Source organism: Coturnix japonica, unplaced genomic scaffold (genome assembly GCF_054131305.1).
Source record: "Coturnix japonica strain WE unplaced genomic scaffold, WE-NBRP24 Scf041, whole genome shotgun sequence".
Taxonomy (NCBI): Eukaryota; Metazoa; Chordata; class Aves; order Galliformes; family Phasianidae; genus Coturnix; species Coturnix japonica.
The window spans coordinates 1089275-1116064 of record NW_028188944.1 but is presented as its reverse complement, the minus strand read 5'-3'; the positions used below and the strand labels follow the sequence as shown (position 1 = coordinate 1116064).

Below are 26790 nucleotides of genomic sequence, written 5' to 3'. Positions count from 1 at the left end.
AATTGATATCCTGTGGGGTCTGGCTCTCCATACAACAGTGGGAGAGTTCCGATTGCGGCAGAGATGCATTAGTATCCGGGCAATCCAGACAATATTGAGAGGCCATGCAAAACATGAGCCTATTTGTTTGCCGAAGCCACGCCGGATTACTAATGTGAAACAGTACAGACTCCCGGGTGGGCAGGATGAAATAACAAAGACGGTGCAGGAATTAGAAAGAGTGGGTATTATAAGGCCTGCACATAGCCCATATAACTCCCCAATATGGCCAGTGCGAAAACCGGATGGAACATGGAGGATGACAGTAGACTATAGGGAATTAAATAAGGTCACGCCACCTGTTCATGCGGCTGTACCCAATATTGCCTCCCTAATGGACACACTAAGCAGGGAAATCAAAACATATCACTGTGTCTTGGATTTGGCGAATGCATTCTTCAGTATTCCAATCAGTGAAGAATCGCAAGATCAGTTTGCATTTACATGGGAAGGGAGGCAATGGACTTTCCAGGTCCTACCCCAAGGGTACGTACATTCGCCCACTTTTTGTCATAATTTAGTGGCACGTGATCTGGCTAAGTGGGAAAAGCCAAATAATGTCAATTTATATCATTATATTGATGACCTCCTGTTAACATCCGATTCGTTAGAGGCGGTGAGACAAGCAGCAGATTTGTTGATAGCTTACCTGCAGAAAAGAGGGTGGGCTATAAACCCACAGAAGGTGCAAGGTCCGGGGCTATCTGTAAAATTCCTGGGAGTAATTTGGTCCGGGAAAACCAAAGTACTACCCAGTGCGGTAGTAGATAAAGTCCAAGCGTTTCCAGTCCCTACAACATCAAAACAATTGCAAGAATGTTTGGGTATATTGGGGTATTGGCGCTCCTTTATACCTCATTTAGCTCAGCTATTAAGGCCATTATACAAGCTTACAAAGAAGGGTCAATCATGGAATTGGGGAAAGATAGAACAGGATGCTTTCCAACAGGCAAAACTGGCAGTTAAACAAGCTCAGGCGTTGGGTATATTTGATCCGACCCTCCCAGCTGAACTAGATGTTCATGTTACTCAAGATGGTTTTGGCTGGGGCCTGTGGCAACGCCAGAGTTCTGTTCGAACCCGCATTGGATTCTGGTCTCAGGTTTGGCACGGAGCAGAAGAACGATATAGCATGATTGAGAAACAGTTATTGGCTGCCTATTCGGCATTACAAGCAGTAGAGCCGATAACGCAAACAGCAGAGGTCATAGTTAAGACTTCATTACCAATCCAGGGGTGGGTGAGAGATTTGACTCACCTTCCTAAGACGGGGGTGGCCCAAGCACAAACGGTGGCACGATGGGTCGCCTATCTAAGCCAGAGAAGCAGTCTGTCTTCATCTCCACTTAAAGAAGAACTACAGAAGATCCTAGGCCCAGTGACGTATCACAGTGATACATCAAAAGAACCGATGGTTGCTCCACCAGAGAAGAGTCCCGTCCAGGAAGGAAGATATCCTATTCCTGAAGATGCCTGGTATACGGATGGGTCCAGCAGAGGCAACCCGAGCAAGTGGCGAGCAATAGCATACCATCCCTCTACTGAGACCATCTGGTTTGATGAGGGGGATGGTCAAAGCAGCCAATGGGCAGAATTGCGAGCCGTGTGGATGGTTATAACTAAAGAACCTGGTGACGGCGTCCTGAACATCTGTACAGATAGTTGGGCTGTGTACCGGGGGCTCACTCTGTGGATTACGCAATGGGCTACCCAGGAATGGACTATCCACGCCCGACCGATCTGGGGTAAAGACATGTGGGTAGACATTTGGAATACGGTCAAACACAGGACAGTATGTGTCTACCATGTCTCTGGTCATCAACCCTTGCAGTCACCAGGAAATGATGAAGCTGACACACTGGCCCGAATCCGATGGATTGAGAATTCACAATCTGAAAATATTGCCCGTTGGTTACATCAGAAGCTACGGCATGCTGGACAGAAGATAATGTGGGCAGCTGCTAAAGCATGGGGGCTGCCTGTACAACTATCTGATATCGTTCAAGCATGTCAGGATTGCGATGCTTGCTCAAAGATGAGACCGAGACCGTTGCCTGAAACAACATCCCACATTGCTAGAGGATATAGTCCTCTTCAGAGATGGCAGGTCGACTACATTGGGCCCCTCCCTCGGTCTGAGGGGGCGAGATATGCCCTGACCTGCGTTGACACTGTAAGTGGACTGCTGCAAGCCTATCCTGTACCAAAGGCAAATCAAGCATACACAATTAAGGCACTTACTAAACTGATGTCTGCATACGGGACACCTCAAGTTATCGAGAGTGACCAAGGGACTCACTTCACTGGAGCGATGATACAGCGCTGGGCAGAAGAAAACAACATTGAATGGCGATTCCACCTGCCATATAACCCAACAGGGGCAGGCCTTATTGAACGTTATAATGGTATCCTTAAGGCTGCCCTGAAAACAGACTCTCAGTCCCTGCAGGGGTGGACAAAAAGATTATATGAAACCGTGCGGGACCTGAATGAAAGACCTCGGGATGGCAGACCCAGTGCCCTGAAAATGTTACAAACTATATGGGCCTCCCCTCTTAGGATCCAAATTACAGGCACCGATAATAAGGTAAAACCGCAGGTTGGTACTGAAAATAATCTTCTGCTCCCTGCCCCTGAGAATTTAGAACCAGGAATCCATAAGATAAATTGGCCTTGGAAGGTGCAGGTAGGACCCAAATGGTGTGGCCTACTTGCACCTTGGGGGAGATTATTGGAGGTGGGAGGTTCAGTCACCCCCTCGGTGATAGGTACATGGCCTACTGACATCGTGGTCAATACTCCGGCCTTTATTGCTAAAGGAACACCTATTATGTCCCTATGGCAGATCAAGACTCCTCCTCTGGTGCCAGATATAGTTATACAGCCACAGATATCTGGCCAGAGGGTATGGTATCGGAGGCCAGGACATAATCCAGTACAAGCAGAAGTATTGACCCAAGATAAGAATACGGCCTGTATCTTGCCCTGGAGGGCGGATCTTCCCCTCCTAGTACCCTTGAAACATCTATATTACTCCCCTTAAGATTGATTCTAAGCCTCTAGGACCATTACTCTGGACTGATGAAACGCAGACGGACCTGCACTTCAAGATGATTTGTCTCCGGTAACATCTATCAAGCACTGGCCCATGGAAGATCATAAACACCCATCCAATCATCATCATTTGAATAATATCAACATCTAATGCGACGGGAGATTGTATCAGCGTCGTGATTGGGTCTCTGTAATAAGGGGAACTCACCTAATCATTGGTTCACGTTGTGAAGGGGTGGAGTGTATGGGAGATCACAATGTGAACCACTGATTGATCAGCTGAGGCAAGTGTGGGGTCAGCTGTGGGAGCACAGGTGAAAGTTATGTAGCTGTGCTCCCTGGAGGGGTGGAGTTCGACTCCACCTCCTCTGAGACCTCATTTAAGGGCTGACCCTCACTGAGGCAGCATCTCTTGGAGATCGCTCACCAGGGAGGATCGCCTCAGCTCTGGTGAGTTCCCTTTTCCTTATATCTTCTGTATTTCTACCATTTTGCTTGTAATTTCTATCCTTGTTAATACCAGCATAGTTATTGCCAATACAGTCTGGATGGAATGAAGGGCATGAAATACTGATGTGCTCATCAAACGCTGCTTGTTAGCTTAGAGACAAGGTGTTGAATTGGTTTGTTCATGTATTGCAAACAGGTTACTTAGCTGCCTTCATTTTAGCTTCAGAAGAACATGTGCAGAATACAGAATTGATTAGAAGAAATAAGAACTGTCTGCATAGAACTTACTCTTTCCTTACACAGGAGAATCAAGCACACGTTTGTATGTGAGTACCTCCAGAGGTGAAACTTGATCCCCCAGATGTAATGAGCAGAGACATTACAATCAGTTCTAACTGTATCTTAATGCTGTGCTGAATAAGCCTGAGTCAGGATGTAAACCACTTTCTCTTTTTTTCTTCAGATGAAGCCATTAATTTTGTCAGCAAGTCCAAAACGACTCCAGAAATATCAGTCAGTCCTTCTGAAGACCTGGAGCTGGTGTGTGAGGTGTCAGCTGCAAGCGGAGCTGTCGTATAGAAGAAAGATCAAATAGAGGTGAAGCAGGACCAGAGGACAACCATCATCTCCCAGGGGACGCACCGCAAGCTCATGGTCAAAAATGTGACCCTGAAAGACCAAGGGAGCTACAGCTGTGAAACAAAAGATGACAAAGCAACATTCCAAGTGGAAGTCAGAGGTGAGAAAATGCTTGGAATCCCAGAGATAAAGGAACACTTCATTTTGTGTGTCTTGCATTTGGAGGATCAACTTACAGCCTCTCTGGTGCAAAACATTTTGGCTATAGGACTTTCTTTGTCATCTAGTGTCATAGCAACACTTTTCTACATGTGCTTTTCCATCCAGGAATGAATTACTGCAACAAACAATAGGCAAGGAGGGTAACTTGTGCAGCTCTTGTAGTCAGCTGGTGTCTGCAGGGTTACAGTGCAAGAGCACACCAGGCATGCAAGGAGTGAGAAAAGGGGAGGTGTTTGATGAGATCTGGTTACAAAATTTGAATGACACAATGAGGTGGAAAATGCCACTAATCAGACTCATAAATGGCCTGGGTTGCAAAGGCCCACGGTGCTCATCCAGTTCCAACCCCCTTCTTCCTATGTGCAGGGTTGCCAACCAGCAGCCCAGGCTGCCCAGAACCACATCCAGCCTGGCCTTGAATGCCTGCAGGGATGGAGCATCCACAGTCTCCTTGGGCAACCTGTTCTAGAGGGCCATTCCCTTCTGATTTACTGGAAATGTAGAGAGACATCAGAAGAAACAAAGAGAAGGGAGGAGGTTCAGCAGTGCATGCAGGTGTTCTAAATCTCATGTCCAAATCTGCTATCAGACTGCGAAATGTTTAGATTTATGATATGATATGAAATGATATGCCTATTCATTTCCCAAGGCAAAATAGAGGGGAAAGTATTTTCCTGTCTTAATGAGGCATCATGATAGTCCCTGTGAAGGGCAAGTATAATGAAAATGGGGAACTGGAGTAAGCTCTGCAGCAGACTACAGCAAAATGGTGTGACTGTTGTGATGTCCCTGCAGAGAAAGAAGACGTGTTTACAAACAAGGACAAGGTACAAAAGGAGGTGAAGGCTGCACTGACTCAAAATGCCACGCTGAGCTGCGAGGTGGCCCAGGAGAAGACGGAGGTGAAGTGGTACAAGGAGGGGAAACTGATCACCTCGAGCAAGAAGTTCAAGGTGGAGTCAGAGGGCAAACAGTGTCGGCTGGTGGTGATCCAGGTAGAGAAGAAAGATGCAGGGGAGTACAGCTGCGAGGCTGCTGGCCAGAAACTCACCTTCAAGATTCATGTCACAGGTGAGAGAGAACACATTTTGGCCTTTCATTCTAGAATGTTTTAGAAAACGGTCATTAGTTTGTAAGTTTTCCCTGCTATGCTTAAAATTTTTGGAGCTGAACTTTGGGGTGGTTAATTTCTGATGAGGAAATTGAACAAATTATTCTAAATACAGTTGTGAGGCAGCTCCATCTTTTAAAATCTTCAGGAATTTCCTTTTGCTGTGGGAATGAGGCCATAGACAAGAAAGTTCTGATTGCACTTCTCCATTCCCATGTGCCTGTACCACTAGAACAACTCTGCAATGCAGCTGCGTCTCAGGAAGTTTCAGAACAGGGGCTTTGTGTCAAGCACTAGGGGGTGTGCTCTATGTAACATGTTTTTGTCTTGGAAGGGCTCATTTAGCATGGGAGAGAATACTACAGGAATGTTTTGTATAAGTTGATGTTTTGAAGACATAAGTAAATGGCAGCTAGGGGACGAAAGAGTCATGAGAGTCATACAAGAAGCATCACAGAATGCCTTTTGTTGGAAGGGACCTGGAGGATCATCCAGTTCCAATCTCTGTCCTGGAAAGGAACACATTCTTTGTGACTAGGTTGCTCTAACACCCATCCAGCCTAGACTTGAACGTTTTCAGGGATGGGGCATCCATAAATTGCACAACTTCTCTCCACATCATTCTCTTGGGGCATCAGACTGGGAGAACTGATTCATTTTTCTGACTCCTTCCCCAAAACCTGCTCTTCTTTCAAGAGGCCAAACTAATGTATCTCTCTCTTTTCAGAGCCAGAATTTGTATTTACAAACAAGGAGAAGGTACAGAAGGTGGTGAAGGCTGCAACAACAGAAAAATGCCACGCTGAGCTGCGAGGTGGCCCAGGAGAAGATGGAGGTTGTCATCAATTTATAAGCAATGAGCCAATAATGTTCCAATTATAAACTTTTATTAATTGTAGCGGGTAAAACTAAAAGGCAATTCAGTGCTGGGCGACAGGGGGATTATTGTTCCTCCAACTGCCGCGCCGTCCCGTCCCTTGCAACTTCTTTTGTATTGTCCATCCCGAGCGTATTGTCCTTTAATTGGTCGGTTGTGATCGTGCGACTTGGTGTGTCGTTCCTTGGTTGGTCCTTCCGTGGAACTTTGTATCCATCGGGGCGCGCTTTGCCTGTAACTACGCAGAGTACACAATCTACCCATAAAATTAGAGTGTTCTGCAACCTTTGTGGCCTCCATATTCCACCATTATATCCCGGTCCTAATGAACAAGCACTCCACCACAATGCTACCACATCCCGGTCTTAATGAGCAAACATTTTATCACAGAGGTCAAGTGATAAAAGGAGGGGAAACTGATCACCTCGAGCAAGAAGTTCAAGGTAGAGTCAGAGGGCAAACAGCGTCGGCTGGTGGTGAGCCAGGTGGAGAAGAAAGATGCAGGGGAGTACAGCTGCGAGGCTGCTGGCCAGAAACTCACCTTCAAGATTCATGTCACAGGTAAGACAGGTGTTGTATGAAATACAGCAGAGAACAGTAAAGTAAAATCTCGTTTCTATTATACTGCACCTGGATCACTGTAGTCTGTGCTGAGGTTTTTTCCCTAGACTTGATTGCCTGGGTTTGTAGAAAGTATTTGGTTTCAGTATGACACAAAGACCTGTTTCAGTCTGTCTGTAGAGCAATAATTAGTAATATATGTACAGTGGAAGCAATATTCAAGATATTATTCAAATCTCTCCTGTGCCTGAGATCCCAAACTGTAATTCTTGTTCACCTAAACATTTGACTAAGATAAGTATGTGCAGTGAGGCTGGAGTGCATGTTCTACGTGCAGCCTTTCATGGCAGGAGAAGCAGGAACTTCTCCTAGTAGTACACTGCCTTTTTACTATGCCTTTATGTTGGAGGCTGCATCTGGATAGGTGAGTCTGCTACTCACAGTAAGAGACCTGGTAGAGCTGACTATTGCCAGAGCTCAAAGTAAGATAGATATCTGCAAATCACACACAAAGAACAAAGGACTGCGTTGGTGAGCATATTTCCTTTGTGCCTTTGACAGTCACAGTTGGGGCAATGGTAGAGGCCATGAGGAGTCTGTTCAGGAAGCCAGGAGTACTGTTCTGGGTCATGAAAAGGCAGCCAGTGGTTTGGCTATCACATGTTTATGTGTTTTGATGTTTCACAGTGGGTCTTAAGTAAAAGGAACTCAGGTTTTGGTTGCCTGCAGGACAGATGTTCTTTTGGGTTCAATATGTTTGCATAGTGACTTGCAACCATGGGACTGGTGTTCAAGGACCCTCTTGGTTCCTTCAGTTCCTAGGTTCTTGCCTAGATTTGACACTTTGTTTCAACAGAAGAGCTGATATTCTCTAGTGAAGGCTATTAGTTTGGGCACAAGTGGTAACCTAAACCTGTTCCAACCTGTACATACAAACCTGCAAGTTGGTCTCATTTCGGTCCCTCAGTCAATACTTTTTCTTTTCTTCCCTCAGAGCCAAAACCTGTGTTTATAAACCAGGAGCAGGTGCAGAAAGAGGTGAGTGCTGCCCTGGCAGCAAGTGCCTCCCTCAGCTGTGAAGTAGCACAGGATCCAACCGAAGTAAAATGGTACAAGGATGGAAGACTGCTTGCCTCCTCCAGAAAGTTCAGAATGGAATCTGTGGGCAAAACACGGCGTCTGGTTGTGGAGCAGCTGGAGAAGAAAGATGCTGGAGAATACATCTGCGAGGCTGCTGGCCAGAAGATGACCTTCAAGTTGGAAACAACTGGTGAGCATTCGCTTTGGGAGCACTAAGCAGCTTTTTATGTGGCTTAGAGGAAGACTGGCTGTCTTCTACCCTGTGGGCATGGAACAGCCACAATTCCCCCCGGAACAACATCAATGACCCACACCACAAGTTGGATTCTCCTTTTTAATGTAGTGGTAGCGAGGTGAAAATCTGGCTGTGGAATACTTTTGACTAAGGAACTTCTACTTTAATTTCTAGATGCGCTGAATTACCCTCTGGAGTGTCTTTCTGAATATATAAGCAACCATGGGTGACTATGATCCTGATTTATATCTAGGTTCAGGCTTACTTTTTCAGTTAGGTTAGATCAATAGCTCCAGAGAAGATAGGGAAATACAGCAGTTCACTGATACCATGTGTCAGAAGAATGCAGCTCAGTGCTGGGCAGTTTGCTGCTTCATTCCCTCTTACAAGTTGCACCCAAGGCTGGAAAAGACCACTGAGATAGCTGAGTCCAACCCAGCCCACCCTCACTGGACTTACTAACCACGTCCCCAGTGCCACATACCCGTGGCTCTTGAGCACCTCCAGTGACTGCGGTATATCAGCGTGGTTGCTTCAGTTGTGGGAGTTTTCAGACACTGGCTGTTGTTCTAGCGAGACAAAAAAAACCAAAACTGATGGAACAGTGTCTATACAGGAAGCAACTGGCTGTCCTGATGGCTGCCAACAGTTTTACACAAGGTGTGTCATGCAAGCTTGCATGAGTCTGGTTTAAAAACTTGCTGTTCTGATGGAAGGAGAGGATGTTGGTACAGGATAACTGCGGGATTTGTGCTCTCCCGACATCCAGTTGCAATCACAGCTTATTGTTGCTATAGAAAACAGCTTCTCTGTAGACAAATTGAGTTAGTTCCAATAAGTGGCTGAAGCCCTAAGTGATCCAAGGTGAAGCATGATCCAAACTGGAATTTAACTAATTGTAGTAGGGAATCCAAGCCTTAATGAGATGAGTTATTTAAAATATGAGTCCTCCATCTAAAACAGCATTGAACTCTTACTCTGGTTTATGATAGAAGTGAGAGTTTAACAGCAGAAGTCTGAAGTTATGCTCCATATTTCTCATCACTCAAGAGAATATTTGAATATATGAATTCCTTTGGCTATGTTAGAGCTCATAATGAGGTCAGCTGATGTTCTTTAAATGCTCGGAGTCTAGCAATGTGGGGAAGTGGACTGCTATTTGCTGTTGAGCTTTAGGCTAAGAAGCCTGATTTTAGAGGACTGTGGACTTCCCCTTTCCCTTCCCCTCTCCTCCCCTTCTCCCTGGACTGATCCCACATGGTTTGAGAATGATTTCAGATCAAGGTAAATGAGGAATCGCCGTGTGAAAACCTGTTGTTTTACTGCACTATAAGAGACACTTAGTCAAAAGACAAGTGTGTGTTCCAAGCTTGAGATTGCAGGAGATCCTAGAAACAACTCAGCTGCTCAAACCTGTAGTCTGGCTGAATCTTTTATTGTCAGTTTTGGTCAGGAGGAGATGCTTGAGTAAGACAAATAAAAGGTCACGGGTAAGTTGGTCCTTCTTGTGATATACTTCTAGGCTTTCATCAGGGAGAAGCTTAATTAGTCCAAATAATCATAGCAGAAACCACACCAAGAGCATGAGAGTGAAATTTATACTTTCTTGACGTGAAGGAAAATTTTACCTGGTTCTGCCATTCCCCAAATATTTGTTTCCTTATGACAAGAAGAACTTTGCAGAAGTAATTTTTTTTTTCAGTCTTGCGTGCAACACAAAAAGGGGTAAAATCTAGGAGGCCACCTGAAATGTTTTTTCCATCTGGAAGGATCCATTTAACAGCACCCATGGACCTGGTTATGAACAAAACTAAGTTCCCAACTAAATCCACATTCTTCTTTCTCCTTCTCAGAATTGCCTGTGAAAATCAGCAAACCATTGGCAGACAGTAGCGTCATTGAGAAGGACAAGGTCACATTTGAGTGTGAGCTGTCCAGGCCCAACATGGACGTCAAGTGGTTCAAGGTATGGCATGTAATGGTATTTTCCTTTCTGACTTCTCTGGAAATGAATGAGAGCCTTTAATTTCACTTCCAAGGGATGCGAGTCTGAGCTTTTCCTTGATAGCTTTTTCACTGCTCTCTTTTCTTTATGCTCTTTTATTTGCCCAGATCAGCACTCTTTGTTATTATGTCCTGAGTTCATTTATCAAGTTGAAATTGAAGTTTGTTTTGGTTTTATTGTGAACTTTTTAGGTCATGCTGCACAAAATATTGTTGGTTGAACTACAGTACAGTCTTGAGCTTCAAGTCTAACACAGAAATTCTCAGCTGGGATTTTGTAGCCTTGTTGTGAACTGGGTTTTTGGGGTGAAATCTCAGTTTTCTTTGCACCTGACAGTGTGAGAATTTGCTCTGGCACTTTGTGTACCTCCCTGGTGCTCAGCTGTTCCTTCCCTTACTTGGGGATAACGTCATTTATTCAAGGTGATGTCCAAACAGGCTTGTTAACAGTCCTCCGCAGTGCTTTAAGCTGTCATAGGTCAGCCAGAATTTATGCATGTTCTATAGCCATTCCTTCATGTTGAAAACACTGCACTGTGCTTAAGCTTCAGCATATGTTCCAGTAAGCACAGTTCCATTAATTCTAGGGGAGTGGGTGAATTAAGCATAGATCTGAAGGCTCCCTTTGCTGAGTGCAGAGATGGAAGGACTAATGGAGATCTGACTTGATATTTTCCCTTCTAGGATGGGAAGGAGCTCTGTCAAAGTAAAAAAGTGGGCATTACTTCCCAGGGAAATAAGAGAAGTCTCATTATTCACAAGTGTGAATATGAAGATCAGGGAACATCCACATGCTGAGCAGCCTAAGACAAGACATCAGCTACCCTAAAGGTTCATTTTATGTTTAACTGAAAGAGCAAATAAATCCTCTTGTGGTATTTTGCACCACGGGAAGAAATGCTTCATGGGCAGTTTGGGCATTTCTTGGTTAGTCCTTTTGGATACCTTTCTCTTTCTTCTTTATGCTCAAGACAGATTTTCCCTCCATGTGTTGCATTGGTTAAACCCCAGTTTGTAGCTCATCATTGGGCTCTGAAGCATCAGACTTGTTACTGAACACATGGGTCTGCTGTGCCCTGGTAGATGCCACCTTCCCAAGGGACGTATGAAATGATGCTTTTTTCTGATTTCCTACTAGATGCTGTCCTCATGTGGCCACTTGGGTTCAGTGTTAGCATGAACATGAACATGTGTCCTGTCCCATGACTTTGGTGAACTCTCATTTTCTCTCTCATTCTGCAACCAGGTTGGGTTGCTGTTTCAGTACTGGCTGTTTTATGTAGCCATTCCATTTGTTCTGGTTTACGTTCTTTTTTATTTTCTTTTTTTCAGGCATCATTTCTATACAGTAGACAAAGCCAGCCTATTACATTTGATTTACAGGTTTTAGCTTTTGCTGGTAAGCATTTCAGCTCTCAGGCAGTTTTACCAACAGCTTTGAAGAGCTGAAATGAACCAGCCTGGACACGATGGTCTGTTTTTGTTGGTGTAATGAATTTATGAAGTTAAACTGATTGACCCCATAAGGTTTTACAGTGTATGACTCACGTCTGGCAGAGTTATCACAGCAATGAGTTTATATACTTAGCATTTCAGGAGGCAAATGGTTGGGGATACTCTTTCATTTGCTTGCGTCTCAGAGTGAATCACTAGTATGTGAACCATCCTTCATCTCCTTTGTATTGCTTTTGTGTGTGTCTGTGTGTGGTTTCCCCTGTGAATTTCATTCTTTCCAGTTATATGGAAGTTCTCTTTTGAGCAGTGAAATTAGATGTTCCATCATCAGTCATAATGGTAAAGCTGAGTTGCCACGTTATCTGTGTCCTTTCTGTCTGGCGTCTCAATAACTGCTGCCCCACCACAATATCTGCCTAATACTTCAGCTCCATGGATGCCTCCTTGTGCAAACTGAGAGCCTGTATTTGGTGTGCATAGATCTGGGCTTACATCGGTGCTGGTAAATGCACTAGTGCATGGGCTAAGCAGTCCTGCCTCCTGTGCTGTGGGCATTGAGATGGGGCTCCTACAAGCTGCCCATTGCAAGATATTTAGAAACTAATTGCTGCGGAGGTTTCCATCCTCTTTTCAGACTAACTAAAATTTGGTTAGTGGGATCAAAACAGAAGGGGCAGGGAGGGAGAGCTGACCAAGGACTACTGATGGAACAACTATGAATCCTTGGTTCCTCAGGATTCCCTGCATCAGCAGTTGGCAACAGGAGTAAGGGGGCTCAGGAGGACACTGTGGAGTAGTGTGAAAAATGAGCGAAGAGAGTTACTAATTGATGCCTCTTGGAAAGTAGTCCAAGAGTGGTCCTCTTCCTAAACTCTCCTCTTGTGTGTAGTTTTATCTTTATGAGGTGTTCATAACAAGTGATGTGTAGATCTCCCTTATCTCATAATGTCTTTTCCTGCCTGCAGTGAATATGCAGGATACTGGATCATATACCAGCTTCTTTGAATTACTGCTCATGTCAGGAGGTAAAATCTGCCTATTCTTTGAACTAACACTGGCGAGGGTTAGTTATTCTGGCTACCGAGAGAATGACACAGCAGATTAAACTCTTTCATTTCCTTCTTTGTCAAATGCCTTTTCATCTAACTGTGTGTCCCATAGAAATTCAGAGCAGTGTTGGCTGAGGGAAGTGGAAATATTTATCTCCTGTGTGTATCTGCCACCCTATTTAGACATGCTGGCAGAGAGCAGAGATTGGAGGAGTTGGATTAGGCAGTAGTTTCCCTATTGCTCACAGAACCACTTTTTCTGTGGTCTCCCAGCTACCCTGTGCCCAGTGGCCTATGCAAGATGGAGCGGAAAAGGCTCATTTTATGAACAAACAGGAACCTTTCTGGTCAGATTAATACCTGTGCTCTTTTAGAGAGATTTAGATACTAGAGATTTTAGGTACTGGAATAGGCTCCCCAGAAAGGTGGTTGAATCACCATCCCTGGTTGTGTTTAAGAGCCTTTTGGATGTGGTACTCAGGGATATGATTTAGTGTAGGGTTTTTAGAGTTAGGGTACTGGTTAGGCTGCGGTTGGACTTGATGATCTTCAATGTCTTTTCCAACCTGGGTAAATCTATGATTCTATGCAGGAACTCTTCTCCTGAGGTTAATCCAAGTTGTATCCAGGCCCTTCAGAAGGAAAGGGATATAGCAGCACAGAAATATGGCCTGATTCTGACATAACTAAATGCAGACCTGGAGAGTTAAAAGGGATTGTGTGATGTTCAAAGGATTTTGAAGCAAAGATGTCCCCTAGGTAAGATTTGTGGCTGACATTCCCCATACGTTGTTTGTAGGCACACAAGCTAAGGAGAGACTAGTGATGAGCATGCAGAGAAGCCAATGGTTCAGATAGGTTTGTAGTGACACAACACTGTAGAGTTCTGTCTAGTTCTCCTTGGCATAGTTTGGAAAATAAAGATGAGGTAATTGGTGGTAACCAATATGGCTTCATCAAGGTCAAGCCATGTCTGACAAACTTGGTGGCCTTTCATGATGGAGTAACAGCATCAGTGGATAATGGGAGAGCAACTGACATCATCTACTTGGACTTGTGCAGAGCATTTGATCCCGTCCTGCATGACATCCTGGTCACCAAACTGGAGAAAAATGATTTTGATGGATGGACCAGTTGCAGGATAGGGAACTGTCTGGATGGTCACACTCAGAGAGCTGCAGTCAATAGCTCAGTGTCCAGGTGGAGGGTGGTGTTGGGACCAGTGTTATTTAACATTTTTGTAGGCAACATGGAGAGTGGAATCAAATGCAGCCTCAGCAAGTTTGCAGATGACACCAAGCTGAGCGGTGCTGTTGATGTGCTAGAGGGAAGGGATGCTACTCAGAGGGACCTGGACAGGCTGGAGAGGTGGGCCCTTGGCAGCCTCATGAACTTGAGTGTGGCCAAGTACAAGGCCCTGCACCTGGGTCAGGGCAATCCCAAGCACAGGCACAGGCTTAGAGGAGAATGATTTGAGAGAAGCCTTGACCCTGAGGAGAAGAGTTGGTGTGGAGGGAGGTGTCCCTGCCTATAGCAGGGGGACTGGAACTAAATGACCTTAAAGATTCAGTCAGTTCTATTGTTTTTCTACCCTTAATTTTGCTTGAAAGGTTTTAGAATAAATGAGATTCTGGTTTCCATGAAAACTGTTTGCAGGGAGCTCCATTGTAGCTAGTAGGTCTGTCTTTAAGTTCAAGGGCAATAATGCATTGACTGTGTTGAAGAGAGAAATGACTCAGGAATGGATGATGGTTTAGAATAAAACATAATCCTACTTATTTTCTATGCAAATATGTGTAAGGAAAAGATGCTGCACTCAGTTCTGGAAATACCCTGACAAATATATCTTTACTGTTTCACAGCTGGAGATATCAAGATTGTTAAAGCACTGGAAGATGTGGAAGTGAATGAATATGGGAGTGCATCTTTTGTCTGTGAGATTTCACACGATGAGGTTCAGACCCAGTGGTACAAAGAGGACAACAAGCTGAAGGCTGATGACAACATCAGAATGCAACAAGATGGTAGGGTGTAAGCGGGGGGTCTTTCTCCTGAGTGGGGGGTGGGTTGGAGATCAAGCATATAAGACATCTGAAATGAAGTGAAGAGGGTTCAGAAGCGAGTTCCCCTTTTGTTTTGGGACTGAGGTTTAGGTGGAACAAGTGACATGGTGGGATGCTTAGTGTGGGAAGTGTGATGCTATCCCACCATCCCACACTGCTGGGAGCAGGTAGGAAATGAGTGCAGTTATTTCCAAAGTGGGGGTGAACAGGGCAGTCAGTTCACCTCTCCAAAGAGGTTTTGTCTGACTGTGAGTGTGATCCTTCTGTATCAGATACTTTGAATTTGACGGTGGCCGCATTTGATCAGTCCTTGTAGAAGCCATGTTTAGATTCTGCTTTGGTCTGCTCCATTTCCAGTTCAAAGTTGTTGGACACTAAATGAGACAGCTGCATCTCAGTAAAAGATGTGTTTGAATAGCTGTGATGTGCTTACTATTCAGATTTACAGAGCTGAGGTTTTGTCCTTGGCTATAGCAAAGAAGTCAAATCAGGTGAAATTAATTGTATTTCTGAACTAGACAAGTTTAAGTTTGGTAGCACCTAAATTTGGTGCGGTTTGTCATTGATTTCATCTGAAAGAAACTTGCAGGCTTTTTATCTGCTGTTGTCCCCAGCGTAAGATTATCCATTCACATCCTAAAGTACTTGTTATATTTTCAACTCACTCTTATTTGAATAAAAGCCTCAACAATTGGGAGCAATTTAATAAGCACAGAACAAGAGCTGGACCTTGCATTTGGTAGATACTGTACAGTATTACTTCATAGAAATGTAGTCAATGGCATTCCCTATAGACAATCGTTTGTTTTATCTTTAGAGTCGTTCAAAGAACCATTGTGAACTTGACATTAATTGGAATGGAATACACGCAAGAGACTTTCCTCTTCTTCCAATTGTCCTCATCCTTTCTTCTCTTCCACCCCTGCTTTGCAGATTACCATATAGAAATCACCAGGAAGTTGGAGGACAAGACAGCTTTGGAACGTCATTCTGTCATCCTGTCCTGTGACTTCAGGCCTTCTCCAAAGGTTGTGAAATGGTTCAAGGGCCGCACACCCATCGAGCCCTCTGAGAAGTACAAGATCAAGAGGGATAAGCATTCAGTAGAGCTCAGAATTCTGAAGCTGAAGCCCGATGATGCTGGTGTGTACAAGTGCAAGGCAGGAATTGCAGAGACTGAGGCCACGCTGACAGCTGAAGGTATGAGCAGGGAGGGTGGCCTCTTCCATGTCCTATTTCACCTCAGATTTCTCTTCTTGAGGTTGACTTCTGCCGTTCTCTCCTGCTAACTTTATACATGTATTATCTTCACATAGATGATTACACAAAGATCATCTAGTCCAACCATTCTACCACATCCCAGTATGATTTATAGTAACAGTGGTAACAGTTCACCTTGTTTCCCCACAGCCCGCAATGTAGAAGTAACGAAGCACCTGCAGGATGTAGAAATTGAAGAAGAGAGCTCTGCTGTCTTCTCCTGCGAGCTGTCCCATAATGACAAGGACGTGGAATGGTTCCTGAATGGCAACCTCCTTTACACCAACAATTACAATGACATCAAGAACGTTGGCAATTGCTGCACACTGACAATGAAGCAGGTTAAGCCTGAGGATGCTGGCACAGTGACAGTGAAGTCAGACAAGGTGTCAGAAAGCGCACCTGAAGGTGATAGGTGGGTCTGATCACACCCCTCCTGGATGTAAGAGATGCTAAGGAGCTCCAGTTCATTCTATTGTGCAGCAGTCCTGCTTCTAAAGCTGACCTCTCTGGGGTGACAAGTCATCAGAGGCTTTCTTCCAGTGGAAGGTTCCATTGCAGCAGATATCAAGGAAGGAGGATGGTTTTGGTGTCCTGCCAAAGCATTCCATTGCTTTTTATCATCATTTTACTTAACACAAGGAGAGTTACAGGAGCAATTTCTTTTACTGCTTCAGTAACATGCAGTGTCAATGCTGTTGTCTCCAAGGATTTATGACTGAAGGAGAGATCATTCAGTGTGTGTTTTGCCTCTGGGATGACTAATGACCAGGCTGTGAGCAACCTGATCTAGCTGTGAATGTCCCTTTTTATTGCAGGGGAGCTGGGCTAGATGGCCTTTAAGGGTCTCTTCCAATTCTAAGGAACTTGTGCCTGAAGTGCAGAAGTGGATGAATTATACCACTTCTTCATATCCTCCCCATGATTACAGAGGAAATACAACAAAACAACATGCATGGTCTTACTGTTGTCATTTGCTTGAATACGAAGACGTCTCTTTTTTATGGTTGAGATTTTTGTTGGTATGGGTCAGGAGGAACTCACACTTTTTAGCTTTCTCAATAGGCAAAAAGTTCCAGTTGCTGCAAGCCACCGAGGTAACCAATAGAGGGGCCCTGATCCCCCTTGTGCCATCGGGATGCTCTGGCACGGGATGTGCCTCAAATTCAAAGCTCCTTCCCACCTCCCAAGGAAAAGCAAAGCAACTCAAGCATCTCCAGCAAAGCTGCCCAGCAGACAGCAGGGAATGCAAACAGCTTCTGGCTGCTCCCCTGCACTCCTGTCCTAAGTAAGTGACCCCTCGAGGACTGGATGGGAAATCAGTGCATGACACACGTGAGTGTGCACAGCATTGTGCAAAGCAGTGGGGATCCGTGTGTGTGTGTATTTGTGCATGGATGGTACACACATTTGTGTCCATGAGTGTACAAACCAGTGGTGTTGCTCAGGTGTGTGTAGGTCTGTGGGTATGTGTGCAAGGATGAGCATGCACATATATGTACGTGCACAGGGGTGTGCAGAGTGTTGGAGCTGCACAAGGACATTGTGGTACCGGTGTGTGCGTGCACTTTGGGAGTGGAAGGAAGGGGTTACACATGTGTGAGTGTGTGTGCGCACAGGGCTGCACTAAGGGATGTGGTTGTGTGAGTGTGTGTGAGCACATAGATAGTGCGTGGATGCGGTGGCACAAATGTGTGCTTGCACAGGGCTGTGCTGAGGAGTTGGGCTGCACACAGGTGCACACAAAGGGATGTTTGAACCCTTTGCCCCTAAGAACAGTTTTCCAGTGTCTCTCGTCCAAGAATTCTTTGAACAGCCTGCAGCTGACTCTCCTGAAGCTCAGGGTCCTGACTTTGCTTTTTGCCAGGCCCGCATTCCTTGAGATGAGGAACTCTAGGAGGGCATGGTCACTACAGCCCTGACCACCTCCAGTCTTAACCCCTGCTGTGCAGCATGTCCAGTAATGCTTCCCTTCACAGAATCACAGAATCACAGAATTACCCGGGTTGGAAGGGACCTCAAGGATCATGTAGTTCCAACCCCCCTGCCTAGCAGGGCCACCAAACATACACATTTACTAGATCAGGTTGCCCAGGGCCCTGTCCAACCTGGTCTTGAACACCTCCAAGGACGGGGCATCCACAACCTCACTGGGCAGCCTGTTCCAGGACCTAACCACCCTTCTAGTAAAGAACTTTCCCCTAACATCCAACCTAAATCTTCCCTCCTTCAACTTAAAACCATTTCCCCTAGTCCTGCTATTATCAGCCCTTTTGAAGAGTTTACTCCCCTCCTGGGAGTAAGTTCCCTTCAGGTATTGAAAGGCTGCAATGAGGTCACCTCGCAACCTTCTCTTCTCCAGGCTGAACAAACCCAACTCCCTCAGCCTGTCCTCATAGGGGAGGTGCTCCAGCCCCCTGATCATCTTTGTGGCCCTCCTCTGGACCCTTTCCAAAATTTCCATATCTTTTTTGTACTGAGGGCTCCACACCTGGACACAGTACTCCAGATGGGGCCTCACAAGAGCAGAGTAGAGAGGGACGATCACCTCCCTATCCCTGCTGACCACCCCTCTCCTGATGGAGCCCAGGATCCCATTTGCTTTCCGGGCTGCCAGAGCGCAGTGCTGGCTCATGTTAAGTTTCTCATCTATCAGGACCCCTAGGTCTTTTTCAGCCGAGCTGCTCTCAAGGACAACTCCTCCCAGCCTGTACAGGTGCCTGGGGTTCTTCCGGCCCAAGTGCAAAACCTTGCACTTTGCCGTGTTGAACCTCATTAGGTTCACCCGAGCCCAGCTTTCCAGCCTGTCAAGGTCCCTCTGAATGGCATCTGTTCCCTCCACCGTATCGACTGCACCACTCAGCTTGGTGTCATCAGCAAACTTGCTGAGGGTGCACTCCATTCCCTCATCGATGTCATTAATAAAGATGTTAAAGAGCACCGGTCCCAAGACAGACCCTTGAGGGACGCCGCTCGTTACCGGCCTCCACCTGGACATAGAGCCATTGACCATCACCCTCTGTCTGCGGCCTTTCAACCAATTGCTTATCCATCTAGTTGTCCACCCATCAAATCCACCTCCCTCCAATTTGGAGATGAGGATGTGATGGGGGACCATGTCAAAGGCCTTGCTCAGGTCCAGGTAAATGACATCGGTCGCCTTCCCTTCATCCACCAACGCCGTCACTCCATCATAGAAGGCCACAAGATTAGTTAAGCATGACCTTCCCCTGGTGAAGCCATGCTGGCTGTCTCGGATCACATGCTTGTTCTTTATGCGATCAAGCATGTTGTCCAGGAGGATCTGTTCCATAATCTTCCCAGGCACAGAGGTGAGACTCACCGGCCTGTAGTTACCCGGGTCGTCCCTGTTCCCCTTCTTGTAAATGGGAGTGACGTGACCCTTCCTCCAATCATCCGGGACCTCACCTGACAGCCACGACTTCTCAAATATGACGGAGAGCGGCTCAGCAACCACCTCAGCCAGCTCCTTCAGGACCCTGGGATGCACGCCATCTGGCCCCATAGACTTATACTCATTCAGTCTAAGGAGGCACTCTCGGACTTGCTCTACCCTTACAGTGGGGAGGGATTTACCTCCTTGGTCCCCACATGGAGGTATGGGGGTGCAAGACTTAGGGACGTGAAAAAGACTAGAATCCTGGCCACCAGTGAAGACCGAGGTGAAGAACTCATTCAGCACCTCAGCTTTCTCTTCATCTGTTGAAGCCATTTCTCCTTTTAAATTTACCAGAGTAGGCACGCCCATTTTGGCCTGTCTCTTCTGGCCAATGTACCTGTAGAAGGTTTTCTTGTTGTTTTTCACATCCCTCGCCAAGTTCAGTTCTGCCTGAGCCTTGGCTTTCCTGATCCCACATCTGCAAGTTCGGACGGCATCCCTGTATTCTTCCCGGGTGACACAGCCTTGTTTCCAGAGCTTGTACACCCCTTTCTTCACCCTCAGTTCTCTTAGCAGGTCCTTGCTGAGCCATGCCGGTTTTCTACCTCTCCTGCCCACTTTCTTAATCAGGGGAATGGAGACCTCTTGTGCTGCCAGGAGGGCATCCTTGAACAGTAGCCAGCTCTCCTCAACGTCCTTATCTTTGAGGGCAGCGCGCCAGGGGATCTTGGCCAGCATTCCATTGAGTAGCTTGAAGTCTGCTCTTCTAAAGTTGAGCATCCTGGTCCTGCTCTTTGCCAGGCCCACATCGCTTGAGATCACAAACTCAACCAGGGCATGATCGCTGGAGCCCAGGCAGCCTCCAACCTTGACGCCTTTGATGATCTCCTCAGCGTTGGTGAGCAGCAGGTCCAGCAACGCTTGACCTCTGGTCGGTCTGTCCAATACCTTCCCTTCTGCTTGGTGTGCTTAATGCTTGGCCCACAAAGTTATTCCCAGTGCAGTCCAGCAGTCTCTCAGACAGCTTGCAGCCAGCCATGCTGATTTCCCAGCCTGACTGGAATCCCCCATCAAGTTGAGAGTCAGTGAGCGCGGTGCTTCTGGTAGCTGCAGTAAGCAGGGCCCATCAACAGGCTCCCTTGACCAGGCGGCCTGGAGCAGACCCTCACCTCCAGAAGCCCATTATTGGTTCAGTCCCGAATTTTACCCGCAAGTTCTCAACGTGATCGTGGCTGTTCTTAGTCCTTTGCAGTCAGCTTCTTCATAGAGAGGGCAAATACCTTGCCCTCCGGAATTCCATAGTAACAATCATGTCTCCTTTATGTCAGGTGAGGTGTTTTTTGTTGTTGTTGTTTTTTGTTTGCTTGTTTGTTTGTTTTCCATTTTCTAGGTAGAAAATTTAATTTCTGAGCCAGGAGAAGAAGAAGTGCAACATGTAACAATCTTCCTGGCACTGTGCAGTTTGCATGAGTAGCCAAGTGCTCCTCAGGTAACGTGTGCTGCAGAGCTGACCTTGGTGGCAGGGGTTGTGTCTTCATTTTCTTCCTGTCATGTGGGAACATAAGAAGACTCTTCAGAGCAGGAGCTGCAGAGGAAGATGAACGGCATGAGAAGGTAAGGCTAGGAACCAAGGACACCTCCAGAAAGAACAGAAAAACTAAGTCATTTAAGATGCATTATGGCCGTGTGATACTGTCCGTGACTGGAGGAGAAGCACATGGCTAGGAATGACTGATGGCTCTGGTGGGATGAGTGCCTACGTGCGCCGTAAAGGAGAGTTTGTGGGATGTTCTGTGGACATGTGAAGGCTGTGGGAAAGTTAAGAGAGAAAACGTGTGAATTCACAGAAGTGGTATTAGAACCTGGAATAAACCATTTGGATCACTCACATCTGAGTCCGTGCCAGATTGTCGCACTGTCAGAACCTGAGGCCTGGGATTTTCCTTTAGTAGTGCCAACTGCCTGTTGTAAATGAGAAAAGATATTACTAAACATAGCTTCCCTCCTTGTAGTTTTGATATTTCTGTCTTTGCATTCCTTTAGCACCCAGGGTGTTGATGCAGCTGCACAAATCCGCTGTACTGTCCTCCTGTTTTGCATGGAAGAATGGTAAAATAGCAATCTCTGGGTGAAATTTTGTTCAGGCGTTTTCCTTTCTGTGCCCCTAGGAAGCAATGGCTTGGAAATGGCAGTGCCGCCTGGGAACCCACACAGCAACCCAGTATCTCATTGTCTGGGTCTGTGAAAAACCACAATGATGACAAAAGATGTTTCAATTCTGTCTGTGCTGTCAGTGCAGCCCTGAGGAGCGGTGTGGGCATGGCATGGCAGGGAGAAGGGATTTCCCTTCCAATGGGAAAGTGCCTGTTCATGTGTTGGTATGTAACCGCTCCATGGCCTGCTCCATGTGCTTCTGAATGGGCAGCTCAACTTTTGTGTCACTCAGCCACCTGTGGCAGAGGTCAGGATTAGTGCCTTTCAAGGAGCTGAGAAGCATTTCTTGCTCAAGTCCTGCTTCCAAGCTTAACCACCTACAATGAAGTAGATGTCGTTTTTCTGGTGTCCTTCAATTCCGTGTCCGCATTTTCCCAAAAGCAAAAGAATTTGGAGTTAACCAGCTGCAGTGAAGTGAGCGATTTCAGTGCCTATTTCTGATGGTGGCAATGAGTTCAGAGGTCACACTTAATTGACGGTGCCTGTTTCCATTCTGACAAAGGCTGTAGTTTCAGCTGACTTCCCGAGGCTGCCATGTGTGGTGGTGACACAGCCTTGGGCTTGTGCGTTTGCATGACTCCCACCTTTCCTTTCTGTGTCTTGCAGGTCAGCTGGTGCTGGAAGCGGCCGGTATCTGAGTAGGAATGAAGGTGAGTGCAGGAGCAGCTGCTGAGGGGAGGAAGGAAGTCCATGCTAATGAGCTCTGAAGCATCTGCGGGTCCGGTACCAGAATAGGCAGCAGTGATGCAGGGGGCTCCTCGGCAGGAAGCTGGCTGATCCAAATGCTTGCTGAGAGTTTGGAAGCCCAAACCCTTATGGTCTCTGTAAGGGTGGTTAATAAAAAGATATTAACCAAGATGGTGGTAAATAGCCTAAGGTTATTAGCAAAGGGAAACTCACCAATATCGATACCTTGACTAGAAAGCTGAGGCAGCCTCAACTAGGGAGCAATCTCTAAGACATGCTGTCTCAGAGGTGGTCAGCCTTTAAATGAGGTCTCAGAGGAGGTTGAGTCGAGGTCCACCCCTTCTGGGAGCACAGCTAGATTACTCTCACGTGTGCTCCCGCAGCTGACCCAATACTTGCCTCAGCTGATTAATCAGAGGTTCAAGCTGTGATTTCCCATACAGTCTCTAAGCTGAAGGCAGCATCTCCTTGATCTGATGGTGGTGTGCCTGAGTGAGGGAGTGATCCAAGCTGGATGCAGAAGAGTCATCTTAATTTCTCTGCTATTTTACTTCAGATGACACCTATTGGGTGTTGGTTTCTTAAAATTTGGATCTAGGAGGTGGTCTCTTCCTTTGCTTCTGATGAAAGCACAGAAGTGCAGCAGGAGTAGAAGACAAAGAGGTTTTCTTGGTGACAGGAACACCAATTATTTGATTCAAATGTGTAACTGATGTAGATGGTGAAGAACAGATCTGCCTCAAAGACATGCTTGATCACATAAGAAATGAGCATGTGATCCAAGACAGGCAGCGTGGCTTTAGCAGGGGAAGGCCATGCCTAACCACTCTGGTGGCCTTCTATGATGGAGTGACGGCATTTGTGGACAAAAGGAAGGTAACAGATGTCATTGACCTGGACTTGAGCAAGATCTTTGACATTGCCCTCCACCACATCCTTATCTCTAAACTGGAGGGATGTGGATTTGACAGGTGGACCACCTGGTGGATAAGGGATTGGTTGAAAGGCCACAGACAGAGGGTGGTGATTCATGGTTCTATGTCCAGGTGGAGGCCGATAACAAGTGGTGTCATCCAGGAGTCTGTCTTGGGACCAGTGCTTTTTTACATGGTTATCAGAGACACCAATGATGCAATGGAGTGCACCTTCTGCTGTTTGCTGAGTGGTGCGGCTGACGCAGTGGAAGGAAGGGATGCCATTCAGAGGGAGCTCAACCGAGAGGTTGGCCTACGTGAATCTAATGAGGTTGAACACAGCAAAGTGCAAGGTTTTGCACTTGGGCTGGAGGAATCCCAGGCATTTCTACAGACTGGGAGGAGCAGTCCTTAAGAGAAGCCCCGCAGAGAAGGACCTGGGGGTCCTGGTGGATGAAAAACAGAACGTGAGCCATCAGCGTGCTCTTGCAGCTCAGAGAGCAAATGGTCCCCTGGGCTCCATCAGAAGAGGGGATGGCCAGCAGGGACAGGGAGGTGATTGATCTTCATGATCCTTGAGGTCCCTTCCAACCCGGGCCATTCTATGATTCTGTGATTACACTCGCTGTCAGAAAGAATGGCAGCTGTACAGAAGCTGGATATATTTTGGGACAGTTCTTGTAACCAGTTGATTTTAAGACCTTGCCCGAGTCAAGAGTCTAAATTGAGTGTCAGAAGAAAGCTGGTAAAGTGGCTATTGCTCATTCTTTTTCATTTGCTGATTCTTTCATTCGGGTTCCTTTTCCAAAGGAGATTCTGGTGATGGAAGCAATTGAAGAAAGAACCAAAGCAGCTCTTGCCAAGAGTGCTTGAAGTCCCTGTGGAGAGAAGCAAAGAACTTGGGCTTCCTCTGGGATGCTCCCCACCATGTCTCAGGAAGGAGACAACTGCTGTTCCACTTTCTGCTCTGTGTGTGGAAAGGTACGTCTGGGTTTCTTCTGCTTGTTTATTCTTTCTTTTTCAGGCTTTGAAGGAGAAGGGGTGGAGCAACGGGAGACTCACTGGTCGTTTGTTACCTCAAGAACAGGATGGATTCTGCATTGACTGTGAAAAACCTGGGCTAGTAGCATGGGCATGTTTCAGGCTGGACTTTTCCTTCTTGGTTTCCTTTTGGCTACAGGGAGACAGCTGTCTAAAGGTGTGTTTTCATACCCACTCTCCAAAACCATGTTTCATTGTTGCAGGTGGTTCAGTGTGCTCTTGCAGGGTAGATGCTGTAGTTTGCTGTAGAATCTGAATTGTTTCTGTTCCTAGGGGAGGACTGGGAGGAGGTACTGAGAAGAGAATTCAATGCCTTAGGTGTATCTTAGTGAGAAATGTTGGCATGAGGTGCTGAAAGTCTTGAGTTGTCAAAGGCCAGTGAGGCTCAGACTCCTTAACCTGCTGGAGCAGGGTGGAAGCAAGGAGTGGGCACTGCTGTCACACAAGCTGCACTTGGTTCTGGTCTGCCAGGTCTGTGCTGGCCTGGATTTCTTCTGAGAAGTTTGTTGGAGCTGCTTGGAGTAGTGAAGGGTGGGGAGGAAGTGCTGCTCAAGAGCTAAGGCTCTGCATGATCATCTTGGATGGTTTTAACCATGATATCTGAAGACATAGTTTCCATCAGAATGATCCCAACATTGTGCGAGTGTCTCAGATGTATGAGAGCACCCGCCTCCTCCAGCTGAGCCATAGGAAAGCTAACTGTGCCCAGTAATTACAGCTTCTGCAGATTGAATATGCTTCCAAGTGTTTTCCTTAGTGATCAATAATGTCCCAGCACTCTGAGATTCCATCTCTGGAACAGTCTGGAGCATCTCTGCAATCCTTGGTTGCTGGAGGGCACGTGGTGAGTGCATGGACAGGGTGGCACAAACGCGTGCGTGTGCTGAGGAGTTGGGTTGCACACAGGTGCACACAAAGGGGTGTTTGTGGAAGGTGTAGGCACGTAGGTGTTCCCAGGGATCGTTTGCACACGTCTGTGAATGTAAAGGAGGGCACACGATGCAGAGTGTGCATGGGGGTGTGCAAAGCAGGCAGGGTGGTGAATGGGTGTGCGTGTGCACATGGATAGGGGAAGGTTGGGGTTACAGGTTGACCTGTGCTGAGGTGAGTGGGGACTCACGGTGTTGCTCAGTGGTAGATTGGTTCACACTGAGTGCTAACAGGAAACTCGCACACCCTTTTTGTTTCAGCTGTGCCAGCGCTGTGATCCCTTGCTGCAGGGATGGGGTGTTGGAAGGATGGTGTGCGTGCCGAGCTCCCATCTCTTGCAGGAATCAAGTGTAGAGCAAAAGGGATGTTTGGGCCAGGTGACTGTAAGAAGGCTGGCTGCTTTGGATGGTGGTAGCTGATGGAAACAGGTGCTCTGGGGACCGTTCAGCTTTTAACAGAAGACAGGGGTCCTGCAGCAAGAACGACTAGGTTCTCAAATGGCTTCAGACGTGCACACCGACTACATCCCCGCAGACATTTACCGGTAGGTGGCTCTTGCAGAAGAAGATTCAAGCAGCAGAACCTTTTGCTCAGCTACAGCACACAAATGCTACAAAAGCAGGAACAACCTGCAAGCTCTGGGTCTGTTTGTCTTGCACAGGCATGCACTAACTGCGTTTGATGGTACCCCCCATCCTTGATTTCCTTCCCTGCTTCTTGTCTGATGACGCTGCTGAGCCAGGAACAAGCTGCCCAGTGTGGCAGAGCATGGTGCAGAGCTGTGCTGGGACCTCCTCCCCTTCATCTGCTGCAGATCAGTGCCCCACACGTGCCATTGGGATGCTCTGGCACGGGATGTGCCTCCAACCCAAAGCTCCTTCCCACCTCCCAAGGAAAAACAAAGCAACCCAAGCATCTCCAGCAAAGCTGCCCAGCAGACAGCAGGGAATGCAAACAGCTTCTGGCTGCTCCCCTACACTCCCGTCCTAAGTAAGAGACCCTATGAGGACTGGCTGGGAAATCAGTGCATGACACACGTGAGTGTGCACAGGATTGTGCAAAGCAGTGGGGTTCCACGAGTTTGTGTGTGTGTGTATCTCTGCTGTTATGAAAGCATGGGAAGACTTACTGAGTCCCAGATAATTACTTATCCTCAAATGATTTTTCCTGGCCAAAGTTAGAGCCTCTCACAGGTAATCGAGATCAACAGGCTGTTGTTGCACAATCAACAGACACAATCTAGATGATCAGCTGAGGAAAATAAAGCATCATGCGAAGGGTACTAGATAAGTGAGCAGCTTGAGATCTGCACATTTATGTGATGCTCATGGTCTTAGACAATATTTGCCTAGAGAGGTCACATTGAATGAAAGCAAACTCTAAGATGAATGAAAATATGCACAGGAGAAGAAGCCTCTGAGGCTTCTCAAGTGTTATGACCAGAAGACATAAACTCTGTTAAAGCAAACGTTTCTCTCTATTTTTTGTGTTATTCCAGGCAGGCCTTGATTACCGCCTGAACACATGCTGTGGAAGCCCAGCTTATGCAGCACCAGAGCTAATCC

General features: G+C 46.6%; 1 protein-coding gene across 1 annotated transcript; it reads left to right on the top strand.

Annotated features, from left to right (window-relative positions):
- The first annotated feature begins 7910 nt into the window (after positions 1-7910).
- On the top strand, positions 7911-15843 carry LOC146752757 (myosin-binding protein C, cardiac-type-like). Its single transcript, XM_085531327.1, has 4 exons — positions 7911-8163; positions 10062-10174; positions 14579-14740; positions 15713-15843. Exons 1-3 carry the CDS (start codon positions 8046-8048, stop codon positions 14621-14623), a joined length of 276 nt encoding a protein of 91 aa, XP_085387453.1. The 5' UTR covers positions 7911-8045; the 3' UTR covers positions 14624-14740; positions 15713-15843.
- Positions 15844-26790: the final 10947 nt, after the last annotated feature.